The sequence below is a fragment of the Miscanthus floridulus genome, chromosome 3 (assembly GCF_019320115.1).
Source record: "Miscanthus floridulus cultivar M001 chromosome 3, ASM1932011v1, whole genome shotgun sequence".
In the NCBI taxonomy this organism is placed as follows: domain Eukaryota; kingdom Viridiplantae; phylum Streptophyta; class Magnoliopsida; order Poales; family Poaceae; genus Miscanthus; species Miscanthus floridulus.
Window position 1 is genome coordinate 32,179,655 of NC_089582.1, and position 20,295 is coordinate 32,199,949.

Below are 20,295 nucleotides of genomic sequence, written 5' to 3' on the forward strand. Positions count from 1 at the left end.
CGGTGTCGGAAAGCCATTGTCCTTCCCCTCGGCGTCGTCTGCCGTCGGCTTGGGCTCCTTCCTATGCTCCCCCTTATTGGAGCCACCAGACAGGAACTGCTTCATGTGGGCGTAGTCTTTGTATGGGTGCTTGACGGGAAACACATGGTTCAGGCATTTTATATCATGAAATAATCTGAGTGGAAGAAACTTTTGCTATCATGCTTTCATATCATATCAGGGTGTTACTGCTATCGTACCATTATTTCATCTACACTGTCAAGCTAATAAGCTATCTGGTGGCTAGCCATGGAGGACACCCAAGAAGCTCTCCACATCGTCGTGTTCCCATGGCTAGCCTTCGGCCACATGATCCCATTCCTGGATCTTTCCAAGCGGCTGGCACGGCGCGGACAAGCCATCACCTTTGTCTCCATGCCGAGGAACGCTCCTAGGCTGGGCACAGTCCAGCCAGAGCTCGCAGCGTGTCTACGCGTCGTCAAGCTAGACCTGCCGGCCGTCGAGGGAATCCCCGAAGGCGCCGAGTCAATGGCCGACGCCCGCCGGAGAAGGTCGAATTCCTTAAGAAGGCGTTCAACGGTATCGCCGCGCCGTTTGAGCGCCTTGTCACCGAGGGCTGTGCTACTACCGCCGGTGAGGCTACCGCCTTCTCGAGGAAGCCCGACTGGATCATCCCCGACTTCGCTCAAAACTAGATTTGGTGAATTGCTGAAGAGCACAAGGTGATATATATATTTCGGTAACAATGTGATATTAATTAGTTTTCTTAATTTCCTTCTTGTCTGCCCCGCCACCGCAAGATCGCGTGCGCCATGTTGCTCATCTTCCTGGTAGGCATCTTGGCCTTCGTCGGCATGAAGCAGCAGAACGAGGCGCAACCACGCACAACGACGGAGGACTTCATGGTCCAGCCGCCGTGGATACCATTCTCGACCACCATGTCCTTCCGCTGCCACGAGGCAAAGTGGATCGCCACCGCGTTCTAGCCCAACGCCTCCGGCGTGTCCGACACGGACCACTTCTAGCAGCTGCACCACACGAGCTGCCGCCTCATCGTCCATCGTAGCTGCCTCGAGGCAGAGCCGCGTCTGTTCCAACACGTGATAGACCTCTTCGCCAAGCCCGTCGTCCCTGTGTACCTCCTGATGCCCAAGGACGAGGACGACGACGACGACACCCGGGGCGGTGATGACGGTGACGAGTCCTTCTCTAATGCCATGCGGTGGCTTGATGAGCAGCCCAAGCAATCCGCCATCTATGTGGTGCTCGGGAGCAAGGCGCCGGTGATGGCGGACCAGGTCCGGGAGCTGGCGCTCAGGCTAGAGCTCTCCGACGCGCGCTTCCTCTGGGCGGTCCGGCAGCCCGTCAGCCACTCCAGCGCGCTGCTGCTGGACTAGTTCTAGGCCTGCATGGTGGGGCACGGGGTGGTGCGTGCCGGGTGGGTGCCATAGGTGCACGTGCTAGCGCACGCCGCGGTGGGCGCATTCCTCACGCACTGCGGCTGGGGCTCCACCGTGGATAGCCTCTGCTATGAATTTCGGCAATTTTATTATTAGTTTAATCCAGAAAAATAACATCAGCAAGTTTATGATGACATATATGTGCATATGTGTATTTCTTATGAACACTACAGCATGCAGAGATAATATACTGGTGAATATAGTAAAAACACAAAGTACAGAAATCATAGAGATTAGACTGTACCCAGCGGAGGGTCCTATGCCGAGGACATCGGAGGCTCCATTCGCACTAGTTGACATTGTGCGTTGCTCGAAGTTGTGGACCACAGTTGATGCAGGAAGATGTTCACAGTGCAGTCCCATGAATGGATCACTAGGAAGAAGACAGCTTGCGGTTCCGTGGGCAATCACCGGGAAGGAGACGGGATCTGGATGAGCAGTCACAGATCGCTCCCCAAAAACCTAATCACCGCGCACCCCATGCAAGGTTCTCTCGTGGACGAGGGTTCTAGAGGCACACGGGACGGGGAAGACAGAGGGCTATGGAGATGTGGATTCTCTCGGGAGCGGTTGCGGTGTACGGGTCCAGACCGCCTCCACCATCAAAGAGCGAAACTCCCGTGATAATGTAGATTTAAGTGGCAAAAGACAGGTCGCCCGCCTGCCTCGCCCATGGCCTGGCCAGGCCATCGGTGGCGGCAGCGTGCGCGCGCGTGTGGCACGCCTTTATCCTTTTCTCAGCTTCTCAATTTAGATGAATAATTTCCAACCATATAAGCTGAGTCAGCGTTCAGTCAAAATCCCGTATGGTATTAAGCCATACAACACTTAATGTTATGTACCATAGAGTTTTATTTGATTTATTAAATATTATATGGGCCAAGCCCATATTATATCCAACAATCCCCATCAAACTCTAGGGTTTGTAACAAAGTAGTCTCAAAACCACATTTCTTTTATATACCAGTGTTTCGATGGAGACTGTTAAGTTGAACATCCATCTAGAATAATAGTTTCACTCAGTCACAACTGAACAATGGACTAAGCCTTGAATTGATAATTTTGTGTGAGGTGAATGTCACTAAAGTCCTTAGCTGATATTGGGCAGCAAAAGGTATCCCCTCTATTTGAAGCATATAAGTCACACTTCAGTGCCTTTCATGAGTATTTAGAGATCACCCAAATCTCATAGACTATGACCAGCAGTCTGACTCATATAGGTGTGTTCCTCAAAAGATATTCTATAGGACAATATCTTTGCTTTGACAAGCCACTTGGAACGCATTAAGGCAAAAGCCAGCCTGCCTTATAGAAAGGAAAGATATGCATTAGAAATGAGTCTTACTAAGGATCTTTCCTCATAATTTACTACTAGCTTGTTTCACCGTCCTACTTCACGGGATCTCCGATCACATAGGACAGATTACCACTATAGTAAATTTCAAGTGGGTCTTAAACCCATCTCTCTCGATGCACTTTCTATCATATTGCGTGATAGACCCTTAGTGAACTGATCTGTCAGATTGTTAGATGTGTGGACATAGTCCAACGCTATTACTCCAGAGTTTCTCAATTTTCTAATAGATTTTAGTCATCTCTTAACATACCTTGTGGACTTCATGTTATCCTTGGAACTGTTAACCTTTGTAATCACAGTCTAGTTATCGCAGTTCATAGAAATAGCTGGTATGGGTTTCTCAACAACCGGTAAATCCATAAGGAGATCACGAAGCCACTTAGCCTCAGATCCAGCAGTGTCTAATGCTGTGAGTTCTGCTTACATTGTAGACTTTGTTAAGATAGTCTGCTTGAAAGACTTCCAGGAAACAGCACCACCTCCAAGCAAAAACACATATCCACTTGTGGTATAAAGCTCATCAGCATTAGAAATCTAGTTGGCATCACAATAGCCTTTCAGCACTTTCAGATGTCCGGTATAACAAATACCATAGCTCATGGTCCCTTTTAGGTAGCGCATCACTCTCTCAAGAGCTCGTTAGTGATCATCTCCTAGGTTTGACACAAACCGGCTCAGTTTGCACACAACAAATGAGATGTCAGACCTTGTTGCACTAGCAAGATACATAAGCAAACCAATGATCTGGGAATATCTCAACTGATCCCTTGCTATTCTCCAATTTTTCCTCAATAGCACGCTAGGGTCATAAGGTGTAGGAGCAGGTGCACAGTCACTGAACCCAAAGTGACTTAGCATCTTTTCCACATAGTGGGTTTGTAACAGAGTTGCCCCACCATCACCTTCTCTTAGAAGCTTGATATTAAGAATAACATCAGCCTCTCCCAAATCTTTCATCTCAAAATTTTTAGATAGAAATTCCTTCACCTCCTCGATCACTTTGAGGCTGGATCCAAAGATCAGTATGTCATCGACATATAAGCACAAAATGACTCCTTCACCCTCACCATACCGATAGTATACACATTTGTTAGCTTCATTCACAACAAAGCCAGCAGATGTTAAAGTTCTGTCAAACTTCTCATGCCAATAATTTACACACCTTGCCTTCTTGACCAATTGCTACAAACCCATCAGGCTGATCCATATAGATCTCCTCCTCCAACTCTCCATTTAGGAAAGCTGTCTTAACGTCCATTTGATGAACAATAAGACCATAAGAGGCTGCCAGGGAAAGCAAAACTCGAATTGTGGTCAATCGGGCAACCGATGAATAAGTATCAAAGAAATCCTCACCCTCCTTTTGAGTATAACCCTTGGCCACAAGCCTTGCCTTGTACTTCTCAATAGTATCATTAGGCCTAAGCTTTTTCTTGAACACCCATTTGCACCCTATAGGCTTGCACCCATAGGGACGATCAACAATTTCCCAAGTTCCATTAGACATAACAGAATCCATCTCACTCCGTACTGCTTCCTTCCATAAGTCAGCATCAGGAGAGGAATATGCCTCTTCAATGGTCGTTGGTGTGTCATTCATAAGGTACACAATATAGTCATCACCAAAAGACTTTAAAATCCTCTGTCTCTTGCTTTTCCTGGTGACTATAGTGTCATCCTCCTCAGGATTTTGCACATAGGGTTCCTCAATTTGTTCTATCGGAATAAAATTTTCATGCTCATGGGGAATTATAAATTCATGACCAGTTGTACTAGGTGCATTTTTCATGAGAAACTTATTCTCAAAAAAATGTAGTGTCTCTAGATTTCATGATTGTATCAACAGCCATCTCAGGAACACTAGAGTTTATAATTAAAATATATAACCCACGCTGTGAATAGCATAACCAAGAAAGACACCATCAATAGTCTTTGGTCCAAGCTTTCGCTTTTTGTTTATTGGCACATTCACCTTTGCCAAACAACCCCAAGTTCACAGGTAAGAGAGATTTAATCTCTTCTCCCATTCCTCGAATGGTGTGATTTCTTTGTTCTTTGTGGGCACTCTATTTAGGACATGACACGCTGTCAATATAGCCTCACCCCACTATTCCTTAGATAGTCCCGTAGTCTCCAACATGGCATTAACCAAATCAGTTAGAGTACGGTTCTTTCTCTCTGCAATCCCATTGGACTGTGGTGAGTATGGTGGCGTCCTCTCATGAATAATTCCATGCACCGTGCAAAACTCAGAAAATTCATTTGAGAAATATTCTCCCCCACGATCGGACCGTAAATGCTTGATTTTCTTCTCAAGTTGATTTTCTACCTCAGCTTTATAGACCGTAAAATAATGCAACGCTTCATCTTTTGTTTTCAGCAAATACACATAGCAAAATCTAGTGCAATCATCTATAAAAGTCATGAAGTATCGTCTACCACCTTTAGTCAATTTGCCATTCATTTCGCATAAATTAGAATGAACGAGTTCTATTGGTGCCAAGTTCCTCGCCTCAGCAGCCTTGTGAGGCTTGCGCGGTTGCTTCGATTGCACACACACCTGGCACTTAGAATCTTTGACTAAGTTAAATTTCAGGATTAAATTCAGATTTGCAAGCCACGTGAGACAGCCAAAATTAATGTGACAAAGTCGTGAATGCCATATATTTGACTCATCTGAAACATTAACATTGTTCACCACTTTATTACACACATCATCAAGCAAAGATAAGTGGAACAAGCCTCCGCAATCATAACCTTTTCCAACAAATGTTTCATGTCTCGACACAACACATTTATTGGACTCAAGCACAATTTTAAAGCCATCGCGACACATCTAAGAAGCACTAACAAGGTTCTTTTTGATGGAGAGGACATGCTGCATGTTCTTTAATAGCACCATCTTTTCCGAAGTAAACTTCAGAATGACCGTACCAGCACCAAGAACACACGCATGCGAACCGTTTCCCATCAGCAAGGCTCCACTACTGCCGGCCTAATAGGAAATAAATAAAGAAACATTAGCACACACATGAATATTAGCACCGCTGTCCATCCACCACTTAGGTGAAAGACAAACTGAAAGAACAAAGGGTAAATAATTACCATACCCAGATGTTCCTCCTCCAGTCTCGCTAATGACCATGTTTGCCGATTTCTTTTCTTGCTTATATTTGTGGTCTGGGCACGCACTTGCCCAATGCTCATCACTCCCGCAAACAAAGCAACCTCCACCTTTCTTGTTGTTTTTCTTCTTAAACTATGCAGTTTGCTTTGGCTTTGCATTGTTGTTCTCTTGCATGTTCTTCTTCTTTTTATTACGAGATGCAAATGAGTTTTTCTTCTGCACCATATTGGCGGCGGAAGACTCAACTCCTTTTTCACGATTGTCTTTTGCTCTCGCCCTCTCCTCAACATCAAGAGATCCAATAAGCTCAGCCACGCTAAATTCTTGTCTCTTGTGTTTTAGAGAAGTAGCAAAATTCCTCTAAGAAGGTGGCAGCTTAGCGATTATACCGCCGGCCACAAACTTGTCGGGCAACAAACATGGGAAATGTTCCAGTTCCTTTGCTAGCGCCTGTATCTCATGAGCCTGTTCGACCACAGAACGGTTTTCAACCATTTTGTAGTTATACAACTGCTCCATAAGGTACAGCTCACTGCCAGCATTAGAAACCCCAAACTTTGCCTCAAGAGCATCCCATAACTCTTTGCCTAATGTGCAAGATATGTAGTTTTTCTCATACTTGGGATGAAGTGCACTAATCACGGCACCTTGAAATAGGTTATTGGCAGCCAAGAACTTTTTCTCCTCATCAGGAGTAAACTGTTCAGGCTTCCCCTGTGCAGCGTGAAAGCAGTTCATCGCAGTCAACCACAATACCATCTTGGCATGCCATATCATGAAATTCTTGCCATCAAAATTATTTGGCTTCAAAGCAGCAGCAAAACCACTGATAGAAAATTGTCTAACATTAGGTTTTTGGATTGTTAAGAATTTAGGCAGTTTCATTATCAGTTTAATCTAGAAAAATGACATCAGCAAGTTTGTGACGACATATATGTGCATGTGTATATTTCTTATGAACACTACAACATGCAGAGATAACATACTGGTGAATATAGAAAAAACACAAAGTACAGAAATCATAGAGATTAGACTGTACCCAGTGGAGGGTCCATGCCGAGGGCATCGGAGGCTCCATTCGCACTAGTCGACACAGTGCGTTGCTCGAAGGCGTGGACCACAGTCGATGCAGGAAGATGTTCGTAGTGCAGTCCCACGAACGGATCACCAGGAAGAAGACAGCTTGCAGTTCCATGGGCAATCACCGTGAAGGAGATGGGATCTGGACAAGCAGTCGTAGATTGCTCCTTAAAAACCTAATCATCGCGCACCCCGTGCAAGGTTCTCTCGTGGATGAGGGTTCTGGAGGCATACGAGACGGGGAAGACAGAGGGCTGTGGAGATGTGGATTCTCTTGGGAGCGGTTGCGGTGTATGGGTCCAGACTGACGAGGGTACGGATATATGGCTGTGACAGGGGAAGGAGACAAAGGCAGCGAAGAATCCCAGGAGACGGGAAGCGAAAGGGATGGTAACTGACGCAGTCAATTTGCCTCCACCATCAAAGAGCAAAACTCCCGTGATAATGTGGATTTAAGTGGCAAAAGACTAACCATGCCCGCCCGCCCACCTACCTACCTGCCTAGCCATGGGCGTGGGCACGGGCACAGGCCAGGCCGGACCAAGGCCGTGGCCGTGGCCGTGGCCATGGCGAGGGGGCGGGCGTGGCTAGTCTTTTGCCACTTAAATCCATATTATCATGGGAGTTTCGCTCTTTGATGGTGGAGGTGAATTGACTGCGTCAGTTACCATCTCTTCCGCTTCCTATCTCCTGGGATTCTCCGTGGCCTTCGTCTACTTCCCCTGTCACAGCCATATATCTGAACCCCCGTCAGTCTAGACCTGTACACCGCAACTGCTTCCGAGAGAATCCACATCTCCGCAGCCCTCTATCTTCCTTGTCATTCGCACTAGTTGACATAGTGCGTTGCTCGAAGTCGCAGACCACAATCGATGCAGGAAGATGTTCGCAGTGCAGTCCCATGAACGGATCACCAGGAAGAAGACAGCTTTCGGGTCCATGGGCAATCACCGGGAAGGAGATGGGATCTGGATGAGCAGTCGCGGATCGCTCCCCAAAAACCTAATCGCCTCGCACCCCTCACGGACGAGGGTTCCGAAGGCACCTGCTCTCCCGCTACTCCATGCGCACAGAGATACGAAACGGGGAAGACATAGGGCTGTGGAGATGTGGATTCTCTCAGGAGCAGGTGCGGTGTACAGGTCCAGACTGCATCGCCTCGCCACAGCCACGGCCACGGCCTCGGCCCGGCCCGCGCCTACGCCCGCACCCATGACCCGGCCTAGTCAGCGGCAGCTGCGGCGCGCGCGCGCGTGTGTCACGTCTTTATCCTTTTCTTAGCTTCTCAATTTAGATGAATAATTTCCAACCATATAAGCTGAGTCAGCGTTCAGTCAAAATCCCATATGGTATTAAACCATACAACACTTAAAGTTACGTACCATAGAGTTTTATTTGATTTATAAAATATTATATGGGCTAAGCCCATATTATATCCAACAGCCTCTTCTGGTTCGGCCTCCCGTTGGTGATGTTGCCATTCATAGTGGACTAGGGCCTCATCGCGCGAGCCATGGCCGCCAGCAGGGTCGGCATAGAGGTGCCGAGGGATGACGCTGACGGATCGTTCCGTAGGGACGACGTCGCGGCGGCGGTGCGGCGTGTGATGGTGGAGTATGACGGTGAGGCGCTCGCATGTAATGCCAGAGAGATGCAGAGGGTGGTCGGTGATAGGGCAAAGCAAGAGCAGTACGTGGATGAGCCTGTGGTCTATTTGCAGCGCTACAAATAAGATTCTTATTCAGCCCTTTCAGTGTTAATCTTCCATTATTGTCCAAATAAGTTGTCTCGTATAATAAGAGGAGCACTTGTTCCAAAGAGAAGTAACCCTAAAATAGTGGATGATTACTGGCCCATATCCTTACTCACTGCCACAGCTCAGGTATCCCCGCATTTTACAACCAAGCCAAGGATGAAGGATGCCGAGTTGCCGACCGCTTTTGCTCCCACCTGTCGGACGATGGGATGGGAAGAGGGGGAACAAGTAGAGCCCAAAACAATTGGAATATTGAGCTGTCCCTAGAAATCAATTTCTGAAGGCAAACCAAAATCCAGCCACCTCTAAAACCTAATTTACGAAGGTCGGCCAGGCGAAGGAGGCGGGTGTGGGGGGCGTAGCGGCGGGACCACTGCTGGCCACGAGTGGTGGGAGATGGCGATTGAGTCAAGGAAGGATGTGGGAGTCATGTCGATGGCCCGATGACATCAGGTTAACACGACGAAGAGAGGAGTAGGGATAGGCTTGGCGACGACGACACCGCTATGGGAGGCGCCCAATGATCGGTGGAGGAGCCATAATGGAGAGTGGTTTTTGCTACAAGGAAGAAGAAAGGGAAGTTGAAGGAGAACAGTAGCAGATGAGCAGGGACTCAGATTATTTCTAGTTCCCCGGCCCAAGTGTCATGCCCTCATAGGAGCCATGCACATCTTGTCCAGACTTTCAGACCATACGCAACCGTGAAACCACGAGAGTTGGCTTTGATTACCATTTATAACGCCCCGGCCCGGGAAGACGGCTAAGGCCCACTCTACATGGTGAATGGGTCAGACAGGCGTATAAATCTTCTGTGTTTTCGTCCTCGTTTCACCCAAAAAAAGTGATCACCGGAGTTATTCACCTCCTAGGCCAAGCTTTTAACTTGGTTGAGCTCTTCTTCAACTTCCAATGTGGTACTAAAGTGCGATTGCTACAGTGGCCGACCGCTACAATACCATGAAAACTCAGCCCAGCCCACAACCTGCAGGTGCTACAGTAATGGCCTCATTTTACTGCGTCTCGGTGTCTTTTCACCCCTTTCTCTTTTTCACACTTGTAACTGCCCATATGGACTCTGTATATATATATATATATATATATATATATATATATATATATATATATATATATATATATATATATGTACAACACTGTTCAATGGAATACATATATCATTTTGCATCGATTGATCTGTCTCGCTCTCTCTACTCTTAACAGTAAATAATACTCACTCTATTCTAATTTTAGAGGCACATAAGAAATTTTCACAAAGACCAAGAAATCTTGACCCTCTTGATCCCATTTATCACTGGCCAAAGCACGCTTTGTTTTCTCGCTGCATGTTTTTGGGAAGTAAAAGAGCCGAGTGCATGCAGTTGAAAATTTTAATGTGCGTGGCAGCATACGCGTACAGTGCAGCTTGCGCTGCCCGCGCCTTCTACTCTCTCTCTTGTGCATACGCGTGCAGTAACAGTACTCCTGTGCCTCCTGCTCTCTCTTCCCAAGAAAGCGTGCAGCAAAAGGTCTCCTTGCGCCTCTCCTCTCTCTCTCCATTGGGCGCGTGTACACAGGTCACCGGTCTCCATGCACCTCTCCTCTCTATTGGGGCGCGTGCAATGACTTAGTCAGTAGCTCCGCGCCATGACTTACGGCGCCGGGCTCGGCGCCATGAATCGTGGCATTGAGCTATGGCCACGTCAGCGTCACATCGCCAGCCATGTCATTCTGGACCTCCTACCTCGACGCTGTGACCTATGGCGCCGAGATGTGTTACTTCGGTGCTAAAAGTCATGGCGCCGAGAAAAGGGTCTAAAGTCTGGTTTACGTCGTCCACGGAGGTAAATGTCAATATTTTTCAAAAAAGGGTCAAATTGCAAAAAAAATTGATCCCTCCCGTGCGTGTGTTCCTCTCTAGTGTGAGATAAGGAAAGGGCAAATAGGTCATTTCACTTTTGGAGTTTAGGCCGAACTAACGCCCCTTGTATGTAAAATCAGAGGAAGTGCTAATTTTAGTTCACGGTGCCAACTTTTAGTGCTTGGGCCAAAATCTTTCAATGGTATTTTATGGATGTTGCAATCTTTCGATGCCACATAGTCAATTTTCCCTAAAAACTTATATAATTTAAAACTATTCGGTCTGCTTGGCTGTATTTTTTGTTGTAGTTGTGGCCGCAAAATACTCTAGAATAAACTAGCAAAAGCTACTGCAGAAGAAACGTAGCCGAGCAGGCTCATTAAAAACTTATATTTACGATAAGTTCAATATTATAATTAATGATATATGAAGGTCAACATTAATTAATTTTAGTGGTTTAGTTTATTTATGTATTTTATGTCATAGTTGTTTGACCGAAATATTGAAACAACATGACATACTTGACTTTGGCCTTCATCAATTCCATCATGACAGGACATGACCCCATCATAGCTTGCCTATATAGCTGATCCATACCGTAGTTGCATCAACTCATAAACAGATGAGAGATGAGAGAAAAGAAAGAAAAGATAAGTTCAAAAAGCTAATCATACTTGACTTTGGCCTTCATCAATTCCATCATGACAGGTATGGTTGAAAACGGTCGGGATATATCCCGTTCCGTTCTGCCCTGATTTCTACATTTAACCCGATTGTATTCGTATTTTCGGACAAAAACGGAATCAGTACGGAAAACGGGACACGAAATTCGAAATCGGTTTGGGCCCTATCCCGATCGTTTTCGCATATCCCGTTTTTATTTCGGGATATCCCGTATACGCAAAGCGGACATTCTGAATTTACTTCTTACCCAGCCCAACTCGAGCAGCCAACAACTCGAGCAGCCAGCGGCCCAGCCAAACAAAGATAGGGTTTACTTCTTACCCAGCGGCTGCCCCCCCCTCGACGGCTTGACGCGAGACGCACCCCCGCCCCCACCCCTGCCCGCCTCCGCCTGGCCTGGCCGGCCGCCTCCCCCCCTCGACGCGACCCCACCCCCGCCCCCAGCTGGCCGGCTCCCCGCAACGTGAAGCCGCGACTCCGCCTGCAGACTCCAGAGAAGTTGACGGCAACGTTGAAGACAATGGCGCCCACTGGAGAAACTCCTTCTGGATCGAGAGGCGGCAGGACCAAGACCAAGAGTGTGTGCAGGCTTATGGAGCCACCATCAGGCACGCCACCGCTTCTTCCTTGTCTAGGTACCGAGGAATTCATAGCTAGCAAATTAGTAGCTTGTAGATTCTTAGTGTTGTACATTTAGATGCAGCCATGCAGGTTGATGATTTAGCAATGTTTTCCTTTTTTCATATCAGGATCTACAAGTAAAAGGCTTGCATCTCAAAAACCTAGTGCTAGTCCTAGTTCTAGTCGAACTCCAGCACTACCATCTGCAAGGGGTTCTTCAACACCAAGTGAAACTAGCACTACAAATGTGGGCACCAGTGGCAGCAGTGCAACTCCAATTACAAATCCAGATGTCTAGATACAGGGTGATGAAGCTGCAACTCCAATTACAAATCTAGATGTCCAGATACAGGGTGATGACCTAGAGGAAGATGAAGAGGATGATGAAGACCAAGAGCAAGCTCAACTGACTGGCAAGAGGAGGAAGAGGTGCACATCAGCAATCTGGAAGTACTTTACAAAGAAAGTTGAGGTTGTAGAGGTGAATGGACAGAAGTATGAGCAGTTGTGGGGATACTATAACTTCCCAAAGTGCAAGCAAAGGTACAGAGCTGAAGGAAACCATGGGACAACTGGGTTTAAGAACCATTTGAAGTCGCAACACAGTATTGTAAGAGGACAGCAACAACTCAAAGTTGGTAAGGACCCTGGTACTGAAATTACTCATGTTCAGCCCTACAAATATGACCAAGAAGTTAGTTTGCATAAATTAAATTTGGCAATAACCATGCATGAATATCCTTTCAACATAGTTGAGCATGAGTATCTTGTTGATTTCATAAAGTCTCTCTGTCCTAATTTTCCGATTAAGTCACATATCACTGTTAGGAAAGAAATAATGGATAAATATTTGGAAGAGAAGGAAGTTTTGTTTGCGTACTTGAAAACTATGCAGTGCCGCTTTAGTGCAACCATGGATATGTGGACCTCATGCCAAAACAAAGGATACATGTGTGTCACAATTTACTGGGTAGATTATGAGTGGCGTATGCAGAAGAGAATTATTGGTTTTTTCAATGTGAAAGGAAGGCATACCGGTGCAAAGCTGTCAGAAACATTTACTGAAGTTATGGTTAATTGGTACATTGAGAAGAGATTGTTTGCCTTGACTTTAGATAATGCTAGTTCCAATGAAGTGGCTATTCATGATATAATTTCAGATCTAAAAGATAATGGTAATGGCTCTCTAGTTTGTGATGGGATCTTTTTTTCATGTTAGATGTGCCTGTCATAACCTCAATTTGGTTGCTAGAGATGGGTTGAAAGCAATTTCAGCAACAATTATCAAAATCAAATCACTTGTGTTAGCTGTGAAAGGATCTCCATTACAATGGGAAATGCTTTTGAAGCGTGCCACTGAATCTGGATTGGACACAAAGAGGGGTATCTCAATGGATGTGTTGACTAGGTGGAATTCTACCTATCTCATGCTGAGAGATGCTTTGTACTACAAGCATGCTTTTGTGAGGCTGAAGTCTGCAAATCGTCGTAGGTATGACAAAATGTCTCCCTCACCTGCTGAATGGGACAAGGCATTTACACTTTATCAATGCTTCAAGAAATTTTATGACCTCACTGAAATTCTGTCCGGTACTTCATATCCTACTGCAAATTTGTTTTACAAAGGTTTATGTGATATAAAACTCATGCTTGATGAATGGTGCTTTAGTGATGATGCCACAATTAGTGCAATGGCAATTGCAATGAATGAAAAGTTTGAGAAATATTGGCAGCAGTCCAACATTGCTCTTGCTGTAGCTTGTTTTCTTGATCCTAGATATAAGAAAAAGCTTATTGAATACTACATGAGGAAGTTCTATGGTGTTGAGTATCAAGTTAAACTTGATGAGTTTGTTAGTGTGATAAAGAAGTTGTATCAATTTTATGCTAGTTCGGCTAATGCAACATCAAAGAAGAAAAGTAGCAGAACTGGACCTAGTAATGCAACAGATATATTAATGGGCGATGTAGATGAAGACCTTGAAAACTTCTTATATTCTGCAAGTGAACCTGGTATGGTTGAGTCAAATGAGTTGGAGAAGTACATGGCCGAACCTCTTCAGAAAATTGCCGGTGAGTTTGATATCTTAGCTTGGTGGAAGGACAAGAGGGAAGACTATCCTATCATTACACATATTGTTCATGATGTGATGGCCATACAAGTATCGACTGTTGCATCCAAGTCTGCTTTTAGTGCTGCTGGTCGTGTTGTTGATCCCTACCGTAATCGCCTTGACCCTGAGATTGTAGAGGCATTGATTTGCACCAAAGATTGGGTAGCTGCAGCAAGAAAAGGTGATGATCTGTACTTCTGTACATACTTTTCAGTTACAAACTTATATTTGCACTTGAAAAATGGACTGATTTCATATCTTTCTTTTTGTATTCAGATTCTAAAAATGTTGGATCAATTGTGAGTGATCTTGAAGTGGAGGCATTGTCTACTGCAATGGTTAATAAGCTTAAGTTTGCGGTATATTTTCATTTGGTCATTTTAGATTATGCATATCTTTACTGGTTGTTAGTCCTTTCATTGATCCTTACTGACTGTTATACTGCTTTTCTTCACAATGGCAACTTGCCAACTTGCAGCACGAAGAAATCAATGAGGGGAATGAAGAGGAAACTGAGGAACTAGAAGACATGGGAAGTGATCCAGATGCCATGGAAAGTGCTGCTGAAATATAACCTGTTGGCTAGCCCAAATGTCTCTAAATATTTAGACCTGTTGCCTATTTATCAATTGTCATGGTGAATTGGTGATTTGTGTATCAATGTATGTGTACAAGTGAATTGTGCATGACCATGTGTGGTTGTGTTGGTACCGGACTGTTGGCATGTCGTCATGCTCAACTAGGTTCTACGGGCCGGTGTTTCCATTTTGCTTTTCGTATTCCGACCGTGTTCGACATGTTCCCGGCCGAATTAGTTCGTTTTCGATATCCCGTTAGTTCGTTTTCGTGTTCGTTTCCGACCTTCCCGAATTCGATTTTGTTTTCGTATTGAAATGTAAAAGTGAAAACAATATTGGGGTTATCCCGACCGAGTTCGACCGCTTTCAACCCTAATGACAGGACATGACCCCATCATAGCTTGCCTATATAGCTGATCCATACCGTGCACAGTATGTCAGGTCTTTTCAACTTATCATGCATTTGCACTAACACGAGTAAGCAGCAGGCATGTTGCACTGCTCCTCGCAGGGTCGGAGGACACGCGACCTCGGCTCCAAGATCCGCAGCGCCGAGGTCGGTGCCGTGAACTATGACGTCGAGTTCTGGTCACGTTAGCGCCACATCATCAGCAACACAATCCCTGGTCTCCTACCTCGGCGTGAGTATATCTCAGCGTCGTCTCCTGCCTCGGCGCCATACTTGTTATCTCGGCGCTGTAGGTCATGGCGCTGAGAAAAGGGTCCAAATCTGGATTTTTGAGTTCAGAGGTATAAATGTTAAATCTTGATGTAAAATGGCTAAATTGCAAAAAAAAGGGCGGCCAACTGCTTTTGCATCTAGCCTAGGCCTGGCCAGCGACGGCCCCCTCTCTTGGCGCCTGGCCTGGGCGCGGCGGAGGAAGGAGCATGGCATGGCGCGGCAGGGACGGAGGCGCCGCTGCAGTCACTGAGCACGCACATGGAGCTTGGAGGTGGAGGGTGAGGCACCGACGACCGGGTCCAGCAGCAGCTACAGTCGGTGGGATCGCTAGCAGCGTACCTTGGCAGAGGATTCCTCCTCTCTACATGGGACGGAGGCACCGAGGGGTACAGGGCCAAGCCCCGCGAGGGATGGTGGCGGTGGCACGGTGGAGTGGAGCAGGCGGATGGCCACACGGCGCGAGGCGGTGTCAGGAATTTTGTTTTTGTTTTTTTTTACAAGAGAGACGGGCAAAGCGAAGTGGGATGCACCGTCCGACAGGATGGATGCCCACGTCTAAGCATTTCCAATTAATAGTTATTCTCGTTTTTAGATCTGGGAACGTTCCAAGAGCTCATCGTCGGACTACTAATGCTTCGCCCTGCAGTTATACTTAAAAATAGAGATAGTATTTTTATTCGGAAAATTAAAATCAGACTACGATTGAAGATACACCAAACAAGAAAAACAAATGTTTTGTTTAACAAGGGCGCAAGTATTTCATAACAAATGTTCATCAATTTATACTGAATTCTATAAGTGACTAAGGACCCAAGCAGAAGCGTCAGCAAGCCCGCAAATAGTAGGTGATTCTCGCGTCAGCGGAGCCCCATCAAACCACAGGTCGAAGATGACTGAATGAAACTTAACATATATATAAACACATATGCGTGGATCACGATCTACCATTTTATATCATCAAATAATCTGAGTCGAAGAAACTTTTGCTATCATGCTTTCATATCATATCAAGGTGTTACTGCTACCGTACCATTATTTGATCTGCACTGTCAAGCTAATAAGCTATCTGGTGGCTGGCCATGGAGGACACCCAAGAAGCTCTCCACATCGTCGTGTTCCCATGGCTGGCCTTCGGCCACATGATCCCATTTCTGGATCTCTCCAGGCGGCTGGCGCGGCGCGGCCACGCCGTTACCTTTGTCTCCACGCCGAGGAACGCTGCCAGGCTAGGCGCAGTCCCGCCGGAGCTCGCAGCGCGTCTACGCGTCGTCAAGCTGGACCTGCCGGAGGTCGAGGGCCTGCCGGACGGAGCCGAGTCGACCGCCGACGTCCCGCCGGAGAAGGTCGAGCTCCTTAAGAAGGCGTTCGACGGTCTCGCCGTGCCCTTCGAGCGCCTTGTCACCAAGGGCTGTGCCATCGCCGGCGCCGGTGAGGCGGCTGCGTTCTCGAGGAAGCCCGACTGGATCATCCTTGACTTCGCTCAAAACTGGATTTGGCCAATCGTTGAAGAGCACAAGGTGATATATATCTTTCGGTAGCATATTAGCATGCTGTTTTTAGCAGTAATTAGAGAGAGATATGTGCTGTTCTGATTAAGGTTCGGTTTGGTAGGACTTTACTTCACTAGTGAAGCTATTTTTTGTTGCTTCAGCTCTACGAATAGTTTTACCGGTGGAGCTGAAGCGGTTTTGGTAAATCGTTTGGCAAAATGGTTTCCCTATGAGAGCATGTTTTTAGAGGCCTGGAAGAGGAGCCGGGAGAAGCCACTTTTATTGGCTCCATCCCACTCCAAATCACTTAAGGGCATGTTTTTAAGGGCTTCACAGGTGAAGCTATTTTACTTTACCTCGTTTGGTAGAAAACGGCTCCTGAAGCCGATAGAGAAGCCCTGCCAAACGGAGCCTAAACGCTACACTATTAGTTTTCTTAATTTCCTTCTTGTCTCCCTGCCGCCCGCCGCCAGATCGCGTGCGCCATGTTCCTCATCTTCACGGCAGGCGTCTTGGCCTTCGTCGGTCCGAAGCAGCAGAACGAGGCGCAACCACGCACGACGACGGAGGACTTCATGGTCCAGCCGCCGTGGATACCGTTCCCCACCACCATGTCCTTCCGCCGCCATGAGGCGGAGTGGATCGCCGCCGCGTTCCAGCCCAACGCCTCCGGCGTGTCCGACGTGGACCGCTTCTGGCAGGTGCATCACCCGAGCTGCTGCCTCATCGTCATCCGCAGCTGCCCCGAGGCGGAGCCGCGTCTGTTCCCGCTCGTGACAGACCTCTTCGCCAAGCCCGCCGTGCCCACGAGCCTCCTCCTGCCCGAGGACGAGGACGACGCCCGTGGCGGTGGTGACGGGTCCTTCTCTGACGCCATGCAGTGGCTGGACGAGCAGCCCAAGAGGTCCGTCATCTACGTGGCGCTCGGGAGCGAGGCTCCGGTGACGGCGGACCAGGTCCATGAACTAGCGCTCGGGCTGGAGCTCTCCGGCGTGCGCTTCTTCTGGGCGGTCCGGCCGCCCGTTGGCCACTCCGGCGAGCTGCTTCCGGACGGGTTCGAGGCCTGCGTGGCCGGGCGCGGGGTGGTGCGCGCCGGGTGGGTGCCGCAGGTGCGCGTGCTGGCGCACGCCGCGGTGGGCGCGTTCCTGACGCACTGCGGCTGGGGCTCCACCTTAGAGAGCCTCTTCCGGTTCGGGCTGCCGCTGGTGATGCTGCCGTTCATAACGGACCAGGGCCTCATCGCGCGAGCCATGGCTGCGAGAGGGGTCGGCGTCGAGGTGCCGAGGGACGACGCTGACGGATCGTTCCGCAGGGACGACGTCGCGGCGGCGGTGCGGCGTGTGATGGCGGAGGAAGAGGGCGAGGCGCTCGCGCGCAATGCCAGAGAGATGCAGAAGGTAGTCGGCGACAGGGCAAAACAAGAGCAGTACGTGGATGAGCTTGTGGACTATTTGCGGCGCTACAAATAAGATTTATTCAGTTATTTCAGTGTATCTTTCAGTATTGTCCGAATAATGTTGTCTCTAATAGTTTGGTTCTTGTATCATTCAGTATAAATTGGTGAACATTTGTTATGAAATACTTGCGCCCTTCTTTAAAAAAACGGTAATGCTATAGACAGGACATCCTACGCTAGCGACTCCCCTCCGGGCGCGTGGCGTGACGTGCACCGTAACTTTACCTCACTGTGGCACGCGCCGCTCGCCTAAATAAATAAAAAAAACAAAATCAACTCCTAGCCGCCTCGCCTCGCTTCGCTTCGCTCCTCACGCGCCGCCTGCCCAACGAGCTCCTCTCTCTCGTGCTTCCCTGGTCCCTGCTGCTCTCGTCTCTCTCTCGCTTGGCCACCCCTGCGTGCGCCCTCCCCCACCTCGACGTCCTCACCCACCGGGAGCCCCAATGCCACAGATCCAGTGGCCCTCTCCCCCACCCCGACGAGATCCATGGAGCACGAGCGAGACACGGCGGTGTTGCAGGGGAGTGGGTGGCTCTCCCCGCCCCTGACGTGACGCCCTCTCTCACCCCGGCGATCGAGCTCTCCCCACCCCGGTGGCCATGGCGCTCCTCGCCCCCCATCCCCCACCATCTCCGCCGAGCCAAGCCCAGTACTGGTGGTGCTCACGCGCAGCCGCTCGCCCTGACCTTGACGACCGGAATTGATCGGCCCAACCTTCCCCACCCTATGTTGCATATATATGTTTCAAGTGTTTCAGGCGTTTCAGATGTATGTTGCAATTGTTTCATATGGATGTTGCACATGTTGCATATGTTGCAAGCGTTTGTTTAAAATATTTCATCTGTTTCCAGACATATGTTGCAAACGTTTTGATCTGGATGTTTCATATGTTTTCACACATATGTTGCAACAATATGTAAAAAAATGTTTCATCTGTTTTAGTCTTCTGTTGCAGCAAGTGTTTTCATGTTGCAAGTTGTAACTTATATCTGGATGTTGCATATGTTTTCGCACATATGTTGCAAGTATATGTTTCAGATGTTTTATCTGTTTCAGACGTATGTTGCATGCAAGTGTTTTATGCTGCACGTGTTTCATGCTGTTCGGAGAGTCAGGGGGCGTCGTGGAATGGGGCGCAGCGAGCCGGTGGCCGGCGGACGTGGCGCGCGACATGCTGGGGGCTGGAGGTCGGGGGCACGACGGGGCGGGGGTGCGCCTACGGGGGCGGGGCAAAAGGATGGGGATGGGGGCGGTGTGCGTGGATGGGGGCGGTTCAGGCGTCGGGGCGGGCGTGTCAGGGGGTTGGCAGCCCTACAGATAAGCATGGTGAGGTGGGGGATTTTTCTTATTCGCATATTAACGTTTCAGCGGGAATTTGCACCGTCCGAAGCTAAGCACCGGGATCGGACGTTCGGGCGCTAGCAACTCCGTTAAAAAATCATTTGGTTTCTTGGCATATCTTCAATCTTACATATAGTACCGACGAGAGTAGAAATTTTAAGCTACTTGCAGTGAACCATTTCAAACTTTTAACTATGAAATGGCTCCATCCATTTTTGTAAATGATGTGTGTTTTTTCTTAAAATAAAGAACACCCTGAAAGGATCAAGATGCCCAAGAGGGGGGGTGAATTGGGCTAATTCTAAATTTTCTTGCAATAATCAAATTCTACGGATAGCCCAATTAACCCCTTGTGCCTAGAAAAGTGTTTCTATCAAACTAACGCACAACGGACTTGCAGCCTATGCTCCAAACTTACTCTAGCATGGCAATTCTATGAATGTAAAGACAAGTATTGAATTGCTCAAAGTAAATACTCAAAGTAAATGCTCAAAGTAAATGGAGAGAGAGGAACGCGGCGATGTTTTGCCGAGGTATTGGAGAGTCGCCACTCCCCACTAGTCCTCGTTGGAGCACCCGCGCAAGGGTGTAGCTCCCCCTTGATCCGCGCAAGGATCAAGTGCTCTCTACGGGTTGATTCTTCGACACCCCGTCGTGGCGAATCACCCAAAGCCGCTCACAACTTGAGTTGGGT

At 47.8% G+C, this 20,295-nt stretch overlaps 1 protein-coding gene and 1 pseudogene across 1 annotated transcript; both read left to right on the forward strand.

Moving 5' to 3' along the window:
- Nucleotides 1-288: 288 nt before the first annotated feature.
- Nucleotides 289-8,756, forward strand: LOC136543471 (UDP-glycosyltransferase 91C1-like; annotated as a pseudogene).
- Nucleotides 8,757-16,374: 7,618 nt separating this feature from the next.
- Nucleotides 16,375-18,375, forward strand: LOC136545389 (UDP-glycosyltransferase 91C1-like). The gene is made up of 2 exons (XM_066537410.1): nucleotides 16,375-16,831; nucleotides 17,278-18,375. Exons 1-2 carry the CDS (start codon nucleotides 16,394-16,396, stop codon nucleotides 18,271-18,273), a joined length of 1,434 nt encoding a protein of 477 aa, XP_066393507.1. The 5' UTR covers nucleotides 16,375-16,393; the 3' UTR covers nucleotides 18,274-18,375.
- Nucleotides 18,376-20,295: the final 1,920 nt, after the last annotated feature.

Coding starts and splice junctions, on each gene's coding strand:
- LOC136545389 (XM_066537410.1), top strand. CDS start 16,394: ATGGAGGACACCCAAGAAGCTCTCCACATCGTCGTGTTCCCATGGCTG. Junction 16,832..17,277: donor CAATCGTTGAAGAGCACAAG/GTGATATATATC, acceptor GCCCGCCGCCAG/ATCGCGTGCGCCATGTTCCT.